Below are 20,093 nucleotides of genomic sequence, written 5' to 3'. Positions count from 1 at the left end.
TATATTAAGGTTGATAAAGTCAATTCGTATGATAAATTAAATTTACTAATTCTACTTCTGATACATTGTATTATGTGATAAGTGCATATTTAACATAAATTTTGTCTTTATAGTTTTAGTCAGATTAAAATGTCAGTTTTGATCAATTTTACAAGGGATGATTGAACACTATAATAAACTCTATTGGGAAATTTAAGTAGAAAAGCCTAGCCTAAATAGTTGAAAATAAGAGTAAACATATTTTAAAATTTTCTCAATAATTTGCATAATTATTCCATGACATTTTAATAGTACGTGTTAGGTGCATACAATAAGATAATAAGATGCGTATGCGAGATAATTATAATCCAAACTTGTGTCAATTCTTAAGTATGCACACTCGTAAACATGTTTGCCGTTCGCTTTCATGTGCATGTTTTATGATGTTAAGTATTTTATGTAATACACTGCATAACAGCGCAGGAAAAAAAAAAAAATCTGTGGCAAACTGTGGCGGCGGCGCCGTGAACGATTTAAACTTATTATATGATTTATATTAATGGCATCATATCATGTTTCACGCGTAGTCAGTGTCCGTTTGCCTGCAAAACAAATTTGTCAGTGGGGGTCGGCACGCGCTCTGCTCGCTCACTCGCTCTTTCTCGCTTTCCAATGAAGTTATAAGCAACGACAGCTCGGCGTTCGGAATGGCGCGTATGGTGAACGCAAACTCCAAACTCCCTCTGCTCCCTCTGCTGTCTCGTTGTCTCGTTGGTCCCTCGTCGAATTGGTATTGGTATTGACATTGGCATCTTCATGGCCCTTAAGCATCGTATTCCAATACAAAAGATTCGCAAACAAGTATAAAGATTCATGCAGAGAATTGCTTTGTATTGCCTGCGAACAGGTCATAGAACTGAAATCGGCATATTAAGTCGAACATTACTCAATTAGTAACTACTCGAAATCCAGTTTTTATATACGCGAATAAATTGAAAGTATTTTTTATTGTAATTACTACTGTTTCCAATTGTCTATTGTTGCGGATAATAACTGTTTGGGTATCTGCAAGCAAACTAAAGAACTTAATTTCAGAATTAAAATTCAAGCATGATATAATTGTTGAAAAGATTAAAGTGAAACGACGGCGCCGCTACAATTAACCCTTGAACATACTTCAATTAAAAGTGCAGCATTTAAAAATCACTTGACACAAATCCGCATTACATATTAAAGAAATATGTATCCTGAGTTGTAAGGCGCCTAGTAAAATCGGTTTGATTAATATGTATTATTACCTAGCCTTCGACTCAATTAATTTAGCATATCAGACACTCAGTAAAAGCATTTTTAATACCTGCTACCCACTTTCAATGAAACCAAGCTTGTGCGGTATTATTCTAAAAATATTAATATATTGAAAAATACCACAATATACTGAAGGGTATGATTGGTGTATTAATATACTACTACAATCAAAATATACCATAGATTATACCAGATTGTCAACCAAAGCAGCCTTGTATTTCTTTCTTGAGCTAAATAAATATTCATTTGTTTTTACACTAACTTAAATGGCTTGCGGAGTATTATCTCAACCGATCTACTATGTTTAGTATGTAGTCCATTTATGTACCTATACATTAAGCTTGAAATATTTCACTTTTCATCCGCCTACGCATTGTGCTTATGGCATAACTAGAGGCACATATGCACATGTAAGATCGGAATTCCTAATGCTTTTGTTGCCATAGGGGGGAACCCAAAGTATTCCCACACACAGCCAAATAAGCAAAACGTAGTACGCAAATGTGTTGTATCTGATACGGTTTTGCGCCATTCCACTTTTTACGCACTTCTTGGACAATCTTGATGCAGAAACGCATCCCGAGGCATTTGGCCATCTTTCCCTTGGTTTGGTAAGAAACAAAACACTTGGACCATGTGCGTAGCATTGCATAATGCTGCCATCGAGTACACATATAGAAATGCACTTCCGCTTTGCAAATCTGTTTTTAATCAAAGAGCCTCCATACTACAATTTTGCGTAATAAAAAATGCAAATACTCGTAAATGTGGCTATTAGAGACCTATTGACCTATTCCATGCTGACGATGATTTCAATACTGCCTTGCAAAATGTCAGGTCATTCACATTGAAGGTGCTTTTGAACACGGGTCCATTGCAAAATATTGTATGCAACAATCAGTCAAAACCTGTTATTTTTCTTCGTTTTTTTTTGTGTAAAATTGAACCATAAATTTCTAATGATGATATTGATCCAAGCATAAATCACTCGAAAAGTCGACTGAACGCATATTATACGAAATTAAAATGATCGACGTGGGATGAAAGCCGTCTACGGCTGCATTTATGTGTTGTTTTTCGGATATATTTATATAAACTGTTCACATATTTTTGCATAAAATTCTTGTGATTTATTTAAAGTAATCGCTCTTCAATAACCATGTGCAAAACTATTATAAATATTAATAATTGAATGCTGAACACTGTTTCGTTATTTCCCAATATCCACAAGCATGTTCGGCATGTCTTGAACTAACTTTTCAAAAGTTATGCCAAAGTGTACGACTTTTCGATGGTATAATAAAAGCAAAGTCGAGCAGAACATTTAAGGCTCGCTAATAATTAGTAAGGCTTTTAATGATTTCATTGTCCAATTTATATTCCTTAACGACCTCTCTCGGTCATGTTTGAATTTCGAAACGCATTTCGTATGTGTGGCTTTTAATTTTCGGGATCATCATCCCCAACATGGATCCATCCTCATCCTCATTGGGCGCCGACAGGTACTGAGCGTGCAACGCCGACGCCAAGGCGTCAGTTACCGCAACCGTTGCAGTTACGATTCGCTCGTTTTAATAATGCCAATTTCATTCGACTCCAACGCATTGATAATTTTCTCACATAGAAATTCCTTCTTTTTTTCGTTTTTTGTTTTTTATTTTTGTTTCTGTGTTTGTGCCTTCATCGGTTAAGAGAGGCGCCTCACGCAATTCAGTATTCAAGTTTTATGACCTAATGAACAAACGTGCCATCCAGAGGCAGAATCAGAACACAGGCAAACACACACACACACACTCAGACAACAAGCAGACTGTGTGTGTTTGTGTGTGAATACTGGCGGATAGGGATAGAAAAAGTTCATCTCCTTTAATTGGGCTTAAACACTGCTATACCCTTTCCTTAATGCTATAGTTTAGAAGGAGTTATGCTTCTATATGTGGTTTGAGAAGTTTCGTGGCACACGCAGAGATAAAGAGCTGGAGTCTATTCTTCTGAGCGTAATTAATCCACAATCGTAGTTTTAAATATGTTAAACTAAAACGCTTTACAAATATAATCCAGTGAATTAATGTTCTAATCATATTTCTAATGAAACTATTTAGCTTGTAGCTATTGAATAGCACTTCAAAAAGAACTAAGAATGATTTTGGAATTATTATTATATTTAAAGATAATTGCAAATTTTAATGAATTCGTACTCAAATATAAGCGAATTTATGTATTTTAACGTAAAACCAAAAGAGTTCCTATAATCAATCATAGCTCTAAATATAGTGGTAATACAGAACTAGAAGAATTATATTTATTTATTTTTCTTTATGATTTCAGTTTACTTTCAGTTTACTTTTTTTCACCAACTAGTGCTAGAAACTTACCCATATATCATTTATCTGAAATCTTTTTAAATTGCGATGCATTTTACAAGATGTATTATTAGATGTAACTTATACACATTGAACAAATTTTGTTAATATTGAACTCTCACCTCACCTCGATTAATTTTGAAATAATTTCTCAATACAAGAAGCATTAAAATGATTTTGCTTTAAGCTTTAACCTGTTCATAGGGTATTTGCCAGCCGCTAGTGTTCGATTAAAGCAATCTTATTTGTTTGGTTTAGCATTGTGCTTGTTGATGGCACCGAGTGCTCGGTGCGAGGAAGGTGTTAATGCGCGGTGCCTTTGTTTCTAACGGCCAACTTAACCATTTACTCATAAGCACATTCTGCACACAGCACTCAGCATACAGCGAGTCTGTCGAGAAAATGGAGAAGAGTACGTCACATGAACCGACAAGTTTACCACCAATGGGCATTTAACTCATATATCATAAGTGCTCACTCCACGCCCAAGGCGATGGCCCAATTAGTTATAGCGACATCCTTACAAAAGAAAAGCAAAACAAAATAAAAAAAAATAAAAATAAAATAAATAAGTCACCATCATAATAATAACAACAAAAAGAGCAATTAGCACTTACCACATGCTATATTTACGTAAATAAACGTCGAGACCAAAATTATCATTTGCGAAAGCATTAAAGAGGGATGTGCAAGTATGTACAATAAGTAAATGGAGAACTGTGATTTTAAATTGGAAACTAACTTTAAACTAACGAATTAAAATATTAATTATTTGTATTCAATTTTTATAACACATTAATTCGCTAACTAGATAATAATTTGCGAGCAAATCGATTGAATGCAAATGCGAAATAAAGTTAGTGCACTTTCTGGCTATTTAGATTCCTCTGGGTTTTTTGGCTTTAAGTGAAGTAAAATAAAGTTAGAATTGTGTATTGGTATTCGCAGTGAGCAGCTTTTATATACTTCTATATGTAATATCGACTCGCATGTACCAACGGTAATCCAATGCGAGTAAATACAGCTGCAGATGTTTTTTATTTTTTTGCGCTCTCTCTGCCTCATATTTAAATGGACCGGTGCTAGCCTGTTGGCTGTTCTCTTTCGGCCCGTTGTTGTTGCTGCTGCTGTTATAGTAGTTGTTGTTGTCGGGTTGCGCAAAAAAAAAAAAGAAGAGCGGATTAAAGGTGCACACGAGCACAGCCGTAGGAAATATGCTGTAAACATCCGCCTGCTGCAACTGCAACTGAAAATACATACTTATGTATATGTGTGTGTGTTTGATTCTCTGCGAGTGTGTGTGTGTGTGTACATACACATCGAGAACAGCAATGGACAGCACAAGGGGCTAAGGCTACGTACTACAACGAGCGCACACATCTTCCCCGCGGCAATTGGACGTCGTGCAACATTGCAGCAGCCTTTTTGCAGGCATTGCCTCGCTTGGCTCATGGTCATGATTCGTGTGCCGTCGCTGTCGCAGACGCGACTCGACGCAGCTCGTAGAGTGGTATAGCACTGACTCTCAGATCGCTGCTGAAGTTGACTGCCGACTGCCAACTGCCGACTGCCGACCGCCGACTTCTCACTGCTCACTGCTCTGACTGCTGCTATTGCCGGGAAGCGACGGCCAACATCTACCAAAATTTGAATCTGTCTGCAACTGAGGATTTAACGAATATGAACGAAATCGCCCACGGCCATTTGAAAATATTACTACTCGCGTACACTCTCCGCACAGGGTAGTATGTTGTGCACTTCTCCAGAAGTACACCATGTAAAAATGTACAACAAATATTTTTTGTGGCCGAAGTAGTTACAGATTCAAATACTCAATCATAAAAGGAATGGGTTATTCATATTAATTGTCGGCTATTTTCGACCAGGACAATGCTGCAACAATATATCGAAGTAGTTACCATAATAGCAAAATAGTTTTACTTCAGCATTACTTTAATACATCAATAATAAAAGATGTCTGACAAAGAATACCATTCCAGTCTAAAATATAAAAGCTTTTTCTCATAAAAGAAATATTAACTGAAATTTTGCATTGTAAACAAAACTAAGTTGTTTTTTAATCGGTCGCATTTATTATACAATTTAACTTTTAGTATCTGCTATTAAACCCATTAATATTCATGACATCCGCTATTCTATTTAATTTAATATGCCATCAAAATCATTTTCATACGTCGCTAGCTATAAAAATCGTTAACACTGACTCATAACAATCATTGTTAATCATGGTCATGAAATTCCACCATAGTCTTGTTAAGCGTGTTGCCATTATTCCAATTATTATTATTATTATGAAATGTAGATCAGAATGATATATATTTGTTAGACATAGTGAACAGATAACTATGATTTGGCAATCTGAAGAAAATTATGCAGGTGACGATTGCCTATCCTATGTTATTAGTTTCTTTTATAATGTGTAACTTAAAAATGTATACAATTGAGGTACATAAGTATTAATGATCCAATCATCGATTCGTAATTTGCATATGTTTTGGAATACCAATTTAAATCCAATCACTTATCAATAAGCTAATTTATCAAATGTTGAAACTTTGTTTTTATATCGAGCTTTCCATTTGTTGAAAATATTTTGAAATGATCTAATGATAATTTATGAAATTCACTAAATCCGGTTGTCGAGACGTCTTACAAAATAAGTCCATATTTCTTCAAGTTTAATATTATAAAAGTACAGTTTTTTTATATATCATTTTATTAGTTACACGAATCATTAAATATTTACATTAATCATGGCTTTGATAATGGGTTTTTTTGATCGAATGAAGATAAATGTGGTTCATACAATTTGGAAATTTTCCAGAATCAAGCGATGCTTTACAAAATAAATCAATGCCTAACCAAACTCGTTTTATAAGTTTACAGCTTTTTATATATTTTATTTGTTACATTCTTAAGTTTTTATTGAAAGTGCAAATAATCTTAGAATATATTTAAGTGACGTACTTTACTGTTCAAAAATAAATTAAAAATATATCAGATTAAAACAATTCAAAAGAAACAAGTAAGAAAGCTACAGTCGAGTGTACTCGACTGTGAGATACCCGCTACCCATTTTGAATAAAAGAAATATATTTTGCGGTATTTTTCTCAATATATACTGAATATACTGAAAAATACTAAAAATATACCATTTGGTATTTCGATATAGTACCGCAATTACGCTTGTTATTAAATTTTTTTGATTTGCGGGGGCAGAAGTGGGCGTGGCAAAAATTTGAAATAAACTTGATCTGCGTGCAAACATAACAAATGCTGTCGAAAAAAAATTATAGCTCTATCTCTTATAGTCTCTGAGATCTAGGTGTTCATACGGACAGACGGACAGACAGACAGACAGACAGACGGACATAGCTAGATCGTCTCGGCTGTTGACGCTGATCAAGAATATATATACTTTATAGGGTCGAAGATGCCTCGTTCTACCTGTTACATACATTTCATACCGGCACAAAGTTATAATACCCTTCTACCCTATGGGTAGCGGGTATAAAAATTAGTTTGGGTTGTGCATTATAAACATTGTTTGTTTTTGTATTTTAAGAAACAAATTAATATTTTATAGAATCCAGAATTTATGTACAGCATTTTTACAAATCTTATGCAAATGTAATATTATAGATATTTAAAATTATCAAGATGTCTATTTTATCTATTGTCGATAATTCCTATAAAGTAAGAAGTTGCAAAGGTGTGATGAAAATATAATTAACAAATTTTTCACTAATTAGTTCAAATAAATTTGATATAGTTCCTACTAGTAAGAGTTTTATATATAGTTATGGACTGTATAAACTATGGATAAATACGAAAAACTTTTAGGACTACAATCTGAATATTTGTCAGCTAATTATAGGTACTGCGATAGGTATTGCTTACTTAAGTCCCAATTACACGGAAACTAATTTGGCTGCAAAATAAGTTTGCCATTTCTAAAGTTAATAAAGGTATCGAAAACACCAATTGGAAAAATCGTGAGTCTCAACACGCCAGCGGATTGCTGCCTCAGATGCATACCAGCAATTGCACACACACACAATCATAGTATGTACTTCAATACTTGAGTAGTTAATACATGCATAGCATATGTACAGAAGATACTCGATATGAATACGAGTAGTCTGCACATACACACAGACTTATGTGTGTGTGTGTGTGTCTTAGTTGCAGTACCTGTAACTCTCGCTCAGAGGAGCAGTAAATGAGGAGACTCGAAACGGGTGCTCAGGTGCATTATCCAATTGCGGCGCTGCCACACCGTGTTTGACCCTCCTCCACTTAGGCGGCTTCATTGCATCGGCACGATTTATGATTGCGGCTGCTCATTTGTGGCCGCGGCCCCAGCCATGGTTATAGCCACAGCCAGAGCCACAACAACAAAAGCAACGAACGATCGATGATCAAAACCGCCATTTTTTGTTACGATTCGGATACGCGATACACAGATGCCTTGCTCGCTTTACGAAACAATATTGATTTTCACTCTTTTGCTGCCGTACCGCATAAATTGCAGTCTACAGCACACAGCACTCAGAGCACACTGGTCCAGGGTCATCGGCAGCCAGGCAGCCAAGCAACCAAGCAACCAGGCGCTCCTTATGTACTCCACAATGTGCAGATTATGCTAGCATACACATGTGTGCAGATATGGGGAGCATATCGATGCTGAATGGCGGGCGGGCTGATCGGCTCATGTTCGACAGATACGAGTCGAAAATGGCAGCTTCAATTGATATTTGTACCAATGTGCAGCTTGGCAGCTCCGTCTCCGTCTAGTGTACCGAACAGAGCCTGTGCTTCAGCCTGAGCCTGAGCACCTAATTTAGGATGAGGCCAAAATGCAAAGGCCCCAGGTCCAACTCGTGAACGCCGCAGGATGTTCATGACTGCTGTTGTGGCTGCTGTCGTTTTGTGGTAGTGATTGTAAATGCTTTTTTTCTGTTTTCTGTTTTTTTTTTTCGTTATCTCCTCGCGTTGCGGCACAAATGCGCGTAACTGCAACACAAACACATGCACGCAAGCCCCCAACTCGACTCGACTCGATTCGTATAATCATTTCGTTGGTGTGTGAACATTAATGCGAATCGAAAATCTGTTCCTCAAATCAAATGGCTCGAAAATTACTTGGTAGCCAGAGTTTTACTGCCCAGCATACAACACATAAATGATATTTACATTATTTAAAAGCTTTTAAAACAATATACAATTCACAGTTTATGATTTCTTAATTATCCACAGACTTTTAATATACTGAAATTGTTAAAAAAAAATGTTATAACGTTCTTTAATTCTGACTTTATTATAATATCAATTTCATATATTTGAAGAAAGTTTATCAATTTATTTTTATAAGTACATCTTTAGAAGTTAGAAAATGATGTTTTAAAATCTGTGATTTTGTTTTTAAATTTTTGCTATAAATACGATATTCATCATTGTTCCTTTATTAGAAACTAAGGGAAATATAATATTTTATTTTCTCTATTTCTATTATTCAAACATTTCATAAAAATCATTTATTTACCGAAGAAATACAAAATAAATGTAAGTAAACATATATATAAACTTTATTGTAAGGGAAGGAATATAGAATGAAATTATTATTTTGTAAATGAATTAAAAAATGTGTAAAAATATTATTTTAGCATAATAGAAAGTTAAATATAAATGTTAAATTAATGAAGAAAAAATTGAAATGATACCCTTAATTAATAGAAAATGGAATATAAATCAAATATTTCAACTTGTTATGACCCAGTTCTAATTCCATGATTCCTTCTAAACTGCAGATACAATAAAAAAGTACATTGCAGCTACATTTTTTCAGTACTCCTAATTTATGCATATGTATGACTATCTGAATATTCATCTGGTCTATATGCATATGGGTAAATATGCTGAAATGTTTATACAAATTTTGTATTTTTCTGTTTTTAGTAAAGGAGGCATTCGATGAGCAATGCGAGTGTTTGTATGAATGTGTATGTATGTACATATTTTACCTACGCACATTATTTTTGTTATAATCACTCCGGCGATGCTGTGTAAAATAAAACCCCAAAGCAAAAATGGTAGGGCACTCACCACTGGCAAAACACATTGCCAAGCGTCCAATACCGAGTTTTTCCCAGTAGCATAAGTTACACCCCTCGGGCTAAAAGTGTGTTGGCAACCCCAGCTTTCCATATTTATGTACATTCGAGTGTCGAGTGTGTCTGTATGTGCTTTGCAACCACCGTGCTTATGTACTTGTGCTTACGTGCTTATGTACTTATGTACTTGTGCAGACATACTTATATACATACATGCATACATTAATATATGCCATATACACATATGTGTATGTACATGTATATGTATCTGTCTATGTATCTACACATATGGAGAGGCTGTGCTGCCGACGCAATAGCGATGCCGCTGACGCAGCCTCTGGGTTCGGCCCATTGTCTAGTAGTCAGCTTGAGGGGCGTGGTTTCCGAAAAATATAAATGGCTATGGCTGTAGCTGCTGCCGATGCTGATGCTGTTGCTGTTGCTCGCTTTGGCTTCAGCACAACTACCAGCGCACACAGCACACTAACACATACAGCCCAAGTGGTATTGGTGGCCACAAATAATTTCTACAGCTCCGCTCTTTTGCATGAGCTGCTCTCTTCGCTGATGCAGCACAACTCGCGGGCACTCTTAACAAGTGGCTTAAGCTTAAGTCCAGCAGCTAAAAGTTAAGTTTACTTTCCTCTACAGTTATAATTAAAAATGAGTCGCATATTTTACTGAATAATTGTGACTCCGTTTATCCAATTAAAAGTTTCTTATTTGATTATCAAATTGAATAATTAAATTAATTTACCAATTTTTGCAGTTTTTATAAACAAACATTTCTAAAAATAAACAATTCATTTTATTTTAAATATTTGCGCCTTGGGTTCAGCTCACTGATCAGTGAGCTGCTAAAGGCATAAGTAAAATCTCAAAGAAAAGTGGTTCGGTTCTTAACCGGTTTGCAGCGTGAGCATTACTCTTCATACTCAGCTTAAAACGCTCTCTTTGCTGTTGCTCTTCAACAAGCCAGTGAGATGGAAAGAGTGAGAGGGAACGAGTGTTGTAGAGGGCGAGGCAGGGAGAGTGAGTAGAGTCGCACTTTTGAAACCTGCTTCGGGGAGGGTCAGTGGCTTAATGTCATTGTATGTGTGCGCTATACACACAACACGTCTTGCCGTGTATCCGTGTATGTATGTATTTGGGTGCCTGTATAAGTTTGGGTATATGTGAATAGAGCGTGTGCGTGTATTGGTGTACACATCACATCTGTATTCAAACAGCAGCAGCATCGGCAGCAGCAGCATCGCAATACATCCCCTGAAGGTTTTTACGTCCAACCAGAAAATTTAGTTCAGTCGAGAACTACCGTCAGTGGCTGCGCAAAGGCAGAGTTTGTTTGCGGGATTTTCGTTAGACCTACTGAATATTACGGGTATGCTGTGTGTTCGAAATTTTTACTTACGATTGCAAGCAACAGCTCGAATAAAATTTGATTTTGTGATTGTACGCATCCAGACATCCCAATTCCATCTATAGTTATCAATCAGTGCACCTGTAATTGCCGACACTTTCACTTCGGTCAAGTGATATTATATATCCACGCATCTAAAAATACCATACGAAAAGAAAAGAAGAAGAAAAATCTGTGCAAACATCCTCTTATACATACATACTTATGTGTAGAAGTACTTACTATAACAAATATACAGTTTCATAAAAGTGTGTACTCCGCTGACTTATAGTTGCCTTATTCAGTGCCAAAATATATCTATCTACTAAGCATTTGTACCTGTTCTGCATCTAATCAAAGTGCTACAAATTGTGACAGTGAAACACTTAACTTCACATCGAACGATCGAACAAATCAATTTCCATCGATCGTACTCGCACTCTATGTTACCACCACAACATTAGGAATCCAAAAATCTATCGACAATGCATATCCTACACCGGACCAACGACCATCAATTCGAGGATCAAAAATTCATGATGGTAAGATACAAAACTGATCATTCTAGTTTATACTTGATATTTGGCTAGTCTTCGGTAAATACGATCGGAGTTTGTAGTGACTAGTCATCGATGCGTGAGACCCGGATAAAGTCCTAGAACTCGTATTCGCACAAAACCAATTATCTGTCAAGCAACATCAGTATCACAGTTCAGTTCTTGTGCAAAATACTAAAAATACAATATTGAACCACCAATGCAAATGGGGCATGGATGGATGGCAATAGGGGGTTGTGTGATCTCTGATTGACATAAAAATTTCGTGCACGCAAGCCAAGTCAAGGTAATTACCATACCATACTACTTCAAGTGAACCATGTCTGCGATCTTAGCAGATTGATTACCATACATTTTAGCAGCTCAGCTAAAGCTCAATTTATAATAATGGAGTGCACTTAAGCCTGGACTTTTAAATCCCACAGAGGGCAAGCTTTTATGGCTTCAACATTTTTTACAACCCAACCCAACCCACTCGAGAAGTGCTCTTTGTTTGGCATAAATCTAATTGTATAAAATCGAAACTTATTGAAATTGCGATCATTATTATCAGATGAAAAGTAAACGTTAACAATACTCTATAATAAAAAAAATTAAATTCAAAAGAAATAGCAATTTGTTAAACTTTTTTATGATTTCTAATCAGCGCATTTAAATTTAATCTTATAATAAAAACTTGTTTATTTTATTAAATATGACTAATATTTGTATTTAAACTACATAATGCACTAGTAAATACATAATTTGTAGATCTAGAAAGGTAGCGAAAACAAGATCCATATCTCTGAAATAAAAAATAATATTAATATCATAGTTAGCATTAAAATATGCAGTATACTTATCTTATACTCATAAAAAACTTTGTAACATATTTAAGTATACATTGAATTATTTGTTAAAAACCACTAATATAATATATATTGTCGCAATTCTCAACGTTACATTTTCGATGCAGATACATTCAAACATTGGCACTTAGATACATTTGTCATTATTTTACATGTTTCGAATAAAATATAAAATTACACGGCATTGTAAATTGGGTGCATATATTACAATATTGGGTATATTGGGTTATAATACAACAATTAATATTTAGTGTGTCTTCTAGTCAAAGTTCAGACTACGAATTTGGGGCAGATATATTTCATTTGACCGTCTGGAGGTTACACACTGGATACACTGCGTTTATCCACCCCCATTCAATTAGTAAAATTATATGGTTTATCGGCATTCCAAGAACTTTTTGATCCCTGCTCAAAAATACAGGGTAAAATGACGGGGCAAGGGCCAAAGATCAAAACATAAGAAAAACAAAAACAAAAACAACAGGAAAAACAAAAGCACAACAAAGAGGCTGAGCAAAAGTCATCGCCCACAAATTCATTTCTCGCATAGCCGTTGAAGTGGGTATGCCGAATGTGTTAGCGTTATCTACCTTAGTTAGTCTTTCTGAAGACTCAAGTCTGTGCAAATCAGGTAAAAGTTTCTCGCGTGATGCGTTGCCAAAATAATTTATGAGATTGAAGCACAACAAAACTCAGCAAAACGTAGCGCCCAATTTGCGTGCGTCTCTGATATATTTGCAGCAGTGCAACATATTGATAAAAAAAAACCTAAAATAAACCAAAAAAAATTGAGAAGAACGTTATGGAATTTTTAGGCATCCTAAATTCTCAAGTTCATGCTCCAAAATTCCCACCATAGAGTGCGTGGAGAATCTTTTTTGTCTGCGGTGTAGCTGACAAAAACCAAAAGCCTATAAAAGCTACTTATGGGCAGTCAATCAAACATGCGTTTCAAACATGCATAATTACATACCTTGTTGATTGTTTAGGGTCAATGATTTGCAATGTTCCCACAATAAGTAATAAATAAGCAAAAAGCAGTCCAAACTAAGACATTTATTGCTTGATTTTAACTAGCATTTAAAAATGTTTTTTTATTATTATACCCGCTACCCATAGGCTAGAAGATTATTATAAAGGAAGGAAATAAAATTTTGAATACAGTATATCAATAAGCCATATATAGTCTTCGGTATATGCTAGTATTTTTACGGTATATTTGTTTGGGTGTCGAGCACACTCGACTGTAGCTTTCCTACTTAATACAATATTAGTTTTATGCCACTTTACATAGTTGAATAAGTAGAATTGTAAAGCAATTTTATTATACTGTGAAGAGCAACAAACAAAATTTGCCTTAGCTTAGCAGTTGTATAAGTATAAGTAATTTGTTAATACAAATAATTTTATCACCATTTTTTATGATGCATTAAACTAATTAGCATTCAACTAGACTTAAAGCTAATTTTATTTAAATTTTATTAAAAAATAAAAATAAGTCAAAGAAAGACTTACTTTACATTAATGTTCAGCGTAAATTTATCTTTTATCAAAATGAAAGAGGATTTTGCTCTTAAAATTTTCAAAATATATATTAAAATTAGACTCAAAAGTCAAGGAATTAATATTAAAACATTAATTTGATTCATATTGCTTATATTTATTAGTTTATATAATCGTTTCAAGTATTTGAATATAAAGTAAATTAGTCTACTTTTTTCATTTCTCTCAAATGTTATGAAAAAATGATTGTCATAATCATTAGTCCGCTTTGAAATTGTTGAGCCTGGGATCGAATGCAGTATGAGCAGCAAAATGAAAAACATGCACATTATTATATGTTGTGATAACTCTTTTAAATATTGTAATTATCCTGTCAGATGAATTCAAAACAAAGAACACGAAGAAACTATTCGGGAAATGAGAAGACAAAAAGAGAATGTGTGTGTTTGTAAGTCATTACGATATGTTATGATATGAGTTGTGTTGCTCGCTGAACATTGCATCAAAATTGATTTCATTTGCAAAGAGGAAATTAAAAAGTCCACACAAAATGAAATTGAAATGCAAGATAAATGTAAATTTTGCGCATCGTGGCATCACAACACAGAAACAGAGAACTGAAAACTGAACTGCAAAACTGAAAACTGCAAACTGCAAAACTCCAAACTGCTTCGAAACGATAGCAAGTGTCGAAACTGCGGCGTGTGTTAGGCTCGTGGCAAAGCAAAGCAGCAATCGCTTCGTTTGGCAATACGCCTGCCTGCCTGCCTGGTCCGTGGTCTGCGGCCTCGTCAGCCCAGAACACAGAGTCGGTCCAGGGCAGTCCAGCCCAACCTCATCCCCAGCCTCAGCCCCAACCCAGCGCAGCGCAGTGAAGGCAAGAGCAGGCCAAAGCTACAGAGTCGAGTGCAGTCTTGCAGCTTGTTCTGCAGCGAAGTGCAGATCGCAGTTATTTTTTGTTTTTGCCGTCGCCTCGACTTCGCTTGTTGGCTGGCTGGTTTGGGGTTTAAGCCAAGCCGGTCTGCTGTCTGCTGGCTGACTCTACCTGGATGACTGGCTGGCAAATAAATTCGTATGCGTATTCTGCTATTCGTCATAAGAGGCTGCTAGAACAGACTGCGAGGAACAATCCAAAGAGTCGAGTCCCTTGAGTTTCACTTGATCCAACGACGCGTTGTGCGTACACATTCCCGCTTTGAATACATTTATGAATGAGTTTTACTACTTCATTAAAAACGCAGATGTCGGCCTCGTCATGACAGTGGGAGTGAAAGAGGACAACGGTACGAAGCGAGGGTGAGGGCGAGTCTGATGCAAAGCTTGGATGTGGATGTGGAAGTGGAAGTGGCAATGGGACTTGGTTGGGACTTGTGACTGGGATTGGGATTGGAAGCGAGACAAGGAGCAGCGAGCGAGTGCAATAAACAAAAATCGATTATCGTTCTCCACGTATTTCCATTGTTGTTACGTATATTATATTTAGAGTTTGAACGCGTCTGCTTCTTCCTCTTCAATTCGTTTAATTTATAGCCGAAAACTCTTTTGGCCCCATCCGGCAGGTTCAACTTGGCACCCAAACCTCAGCCTCACCGAGTACATAGTTGTACCGGATGTCCAGGTGATGGAAAAAACAAAATCAAAAAAATATGAAAAATGCGATAAGGCCTACGCTTCTTATGGCCAACATATTCAAATTATATCCGGGCAGCAACAGCAAGAGCTTAATATATATAGGGATTTCTGTTGTTGTCAGAATTCACAACACTTAAACACACAAATGAGTTTCGACACAATTGCACTTGTCATCCCAAACAGAAGATGATAAATTTGCCGAAGCGAATATCAGGGCCAACATTAGAGCCCTCTCGCAGTAGAGTATTGTACGAGCCCACTACTCGTCTGGCCTAATTGGCAGTTCTCAAATATAGTCCTGGCCCAGCAGCCGAATTGAGCGAATGCGTACGCGACGACGCGGCAGTCGAGAAGAGACCTGGAACATTTTCGGTTAAGTGGAACGATTTGATGTAGTAATTTTAGTAATAACGGCAGCAGACAGATGCCAATTTGTGGCCATAGCTACTGTTTAACTACTCGAAATTTTTACGTCATCGGCGAGGAATGTCGAATGCGACCGAAGACACATTGTTTCTTTTTTTATACTACATACTACAAAACTAACTTGTGCTCCCGCACTCGCAATCATTACTTGGTAATGCATGAGTACCTGCAAGTCCATTCATACCACGTGCGGATGCCAACAGCTTAATTTATTACAGTCGAGGTGTTGACTAAATGAGTTAACAACTTATCAAACACTTTCTGATTGTTCAATTGTAAAATATGTATGTCTTTATTAAATATCGAATCTGCAGTACTTAAATAGAAATAACAATTCGAAAGATCTTTAATGTTGGTAAGTTTATAGCTTTATTAATGTATTCCCAATGCTTCGTAAATTCCGCAGGCTAAAATTGAACATTACTTATTTTTACAACATATCATATAAAATTTTTATGTCAAGCCAAGCCAATGTTCTCACTACAATATTTCTTATTTTGTATATTTTAATTATTCTTTGTTCGTTTAATAATATGCATGAGCCCGATACATTTTATACAGTGTCAATATTATGCAAATTAAGGCTGAAAGATCGAGCATGTGTTGCAAGTGGCTCCTTTGATGCTTACGCATTTTCGGATTCACATATTTTGTACTAAAAAAACATGAACCCTCGAAATTGCTGTTGCATTTCTATCGATAACAAAACAAATCATTTTAGAGTTGCCATTCATTACCAAATGTGCGCCCTCTATTGGTTGTTGGCCCAATTTGGCTAGCAGAGCTTTCTGTGGCAGAGCTGCGTATGCTGTGTGTTTACACACCACACACAGTAGGTGGCGCCAGCGGCTACAATCAAATATTAAGATGGTGTCGACAAATACTGGTTTTGCTTTCGGCATTTAAATTGCACTGCTCTTTATGGAAAATGTTATTGTATTTCCGGTATCTTCGTTTTTAAAGAAAATATTTAGACAATGACTAAACTGTTTAATTAAATGTAGAATAATTAAATATATTTAATGCAAATTTAAATTTCTATTAAAATATGAATATGCAGTAAAACAGGATTACTAAAAATTGCTTATTTAATATAGAAAATATTGTATATTTTATTTATTTATTTTATTTTATTTTATTTACAATGAATAAAAATGTCATTTGCATAGTAGTAATTAAAATGACCGTTAGGAGATCATATTAAAAATGAGTCGAACAATTTTCTAAATTTATTTAACAAAACTACTTTTAAATTAGTCTCACATGTATAGACATACTTATTTTATATTTTATGCATACACATACATGTAAAGGTCATAAGATAGCAGGCATCGGAAATTATTTCACTTTTGGTTTCATAGCCTAAGGCCAAGCTGCCCGCATCTCGGCTACTTAATCTTCGCTCTTCCTAATAAATATTGGCAAACTTTATCTGATCTCAATAAAGTTATTCAAAACTCAAAGATGTCTTAATCTGCGCATGGATTATCTGAAGTAGCTGCTGATCTGTAGCTTTCTGATTAACAGTAACCTTTTGCAACAATTGGCAACAATAATGACATTTTAGAACCAACTATTTGTTTCTGTTTCTACCCTCTAAATATAATACCATTGGTTATACTTTCGACTTTTTTTTACTTTAGGAACTAGTTGTGTGTGTTTACTCGGGAATTTCCTAGACGGATTTGCTGATGAAGCAGAGTGCGCCGTTTACTTTTATATCAAACGGCCTCAACTAAACATTCTGATTAAGAACATACTTACATTGATAATAGTATCAGTGTCTGTCATGTATAGATGTGTGTATGTGTGTGTGTGTGTAGATTTCGGACAGGCAATAGAGAGGGTAATCCACAACAATATGTTTGGCTCTTTACCTGTGTAATAGGTAAAGTCAGAATTTGGAGTCAAAGCTCTTTTAATGACAATTGATCATTGGCGAGTGGATAGCATTTCATTAGAATACCATGTCCGCGTGTATGCGAATATACATATGTGTGTGTGTGTGACTCCCGAGTATGTGTGTGTGTGTGTATTTGTGTATTTATGTTTCGTTCTGCACACACTTGAGGTGGAGGTGAAACTATTTCGACCTGTTCAACGGCTTCCATCTGTCTGTCTTGTCTACCTGTGCCTTCAGAAACCAGACAGTCAACCATTCCAACCTTTATAATTTATTTATTTATATCTTGAATTACGGTATGGGAGTATTGACCATCAGTGTAAATTTCAAATTTCAGCATATTCACGACTGACAATAGCGTTCAATTCAAAATCTCGTGTGATTGAAAACACAATACTTAATAAAAATACAAAAAAAAAAAGATATGTAAAAATAAAAAATCAAATAAGAAAAGAAATCCTCCACGCACGTCGAATCTCGCAAACTCACACTCGACCAGAAAAAAAAACTATTGAACAATATGTGAATTTATTATTATTCTGCTGCGCACCTAAATCTTAAAGCCCTAAATAAACTTTAAGATTGTAACTTTTCAAATAATTCAGTATAATAAATAAAATCGATTAATTGAATAGTTTACCAAGTCAACGAAAACTCAAGTTGTATTTAAACGTAATTATGCAAGAGACGAAGCAACAAGAACTTTATAAACAAAGACTGAAAAGCCGAAGCCGAGCAACAATAATCTGGCTGAGCTTGTAGTATTATTATTAGGTAGAGGTACTCGAAGAAGAGATGACGATAGTATCCAAGAATAAACAGCTGCACAGAATGGATGAGCTGCCTCCCCAAAATGAAATCATACTAAGCGTAAACTACGACATAACCGAATATATTTGTCTTCGGTACTTACACCTGTTAATCTCCATATTCTTCAAAGACCATTCGTCTAATCAAGCGGCAGTGGGTCGAATGGCAGACGTTGTTTGTTGAAGACCCGTTCAAGTATTATACATAGCATAGATTCTATGGAAAGAGCAATTATGTAATTTGTAAGAAGGCCTCCTCAGTGAGCGGTATGGGCTTCGACTTCTGCTTCTACTTGATCGTTGCCCCAACGCCAACAAAAGCTTTGCTGCTTGAAATCATTTTTCTTGGCCCAAAATATTACGAAACGAACTGCTGAGGTACGAATCTTTGGCTAGCTCTTTGGCTTTTGATCAAAAGTCTAACGCACATTTTTCAGTGAGTATGCATGAAATCTGTTGAGTAAAGGAAAAAAAAAAACCAACTAAAAGCCGAAATTCGTACAAAACAAAAGCAAACCGGTTTATCTGTATCGTTAAATATTCTATTAGATGCTGGCAAATGACAAGATAATCCAAAGTAATCAATCAAAATTATTTTAATTTATAAAGCCACAATAAAATCGTGTCCAGATCGCAATTGCCACGTTCGCGCTATAGTAACTAAGACCGCATACGTTTACATGTGTGCGAGTGAGTTCATATGCTCGAATATATATGATTATCGGCATTAACATATAATCGGTCGTATGTAAATGTGCTTTAAGTACATAAGTATGAAACTACTTTATAGAAATTTAAACAGCTACTTTCAGTATATTCAATTTTTAATAGTAAATATATTGTTATTTATTTACTGCATAAAGTTTTAAAATATCAAAACAAATTTGCCAAAATGGATTCATCTTCAACTGCATTTTTGTAATTCACACTTATACGACACCCAGCTTTTTACTTATACCACTCTTATACTCCTACTTGTTATAAGCGTTGTATAAGCTGCTCGGTATTTGCCATCAACGAAATTATTATTGTGGGTGCCAACGGTTCTTGGTGAATTTAAAAGATTCAACAATAGCAGTTATGAATAACCATGCATTAGCATTCATTGTAATATACTTGTATTTAGGTTTATTCACAGTATCATCTAAATCTCCTCGCATCCTGCATTTTCTAAGGACGTGCGAAACAGGATGTTAGAATGGCTTTCCATATCAGAAGCCATTCACGACCAC

The 20,093-nt window shown here is 35.5% G+C and overlaps 1 protein-coding gene across 4 annotated transcripts in view; it reads left to right on the top strand.

Annotated features, from left to right (window-relative positions):
* LOC117567349 (transcription factor AP-2-epsilon) overlaps nucleotides 1-20,093 on the top strand; it is a 30,730-nt gene that overhangs the window by 4,836 nt on the left and 5,801 nt on the right. For 2 of the 4 annotated variants that reach the window (XM_034247278.2, XM_034247280.2), the window contains exon 1: nucleotides 11,102-11,725. The exons of the other annotated variants lie outside the window; for them this stretch is intronic. In XM_034247278.2, coding sequence (XP_034103169.1) covers nucleotides 11,669-11,725 — 57 coding nt within the window. In that variant the 5' untranslated portion in view covers nucleotides 11,102-11,668. Of the gene's footprint in view, nucleotides 1-11,101; nucleotides 11,726-20,093 lie in introns of those variants that run through there. 4 annotated transcript variants of the gene reach the window in all.

This window comes from Drosophila albomicans, chromosome 3 (genome assembly GCF_009650485.2).
Source record: "Drosophila albomicans strain 15112-1751.03 chromosome 3, ASM965048v2, whole genome shotgun sequence".
NCBI classification, from domain to species: Eukaryota; Metazoa; Arthropoda; class Insecta; order Diptera; family Drosophilidae; genus Drosophila; species Drosophila albomicans.
This window is presented reverse-complemented; position numbering and strand designations above follow the sequence as displayed.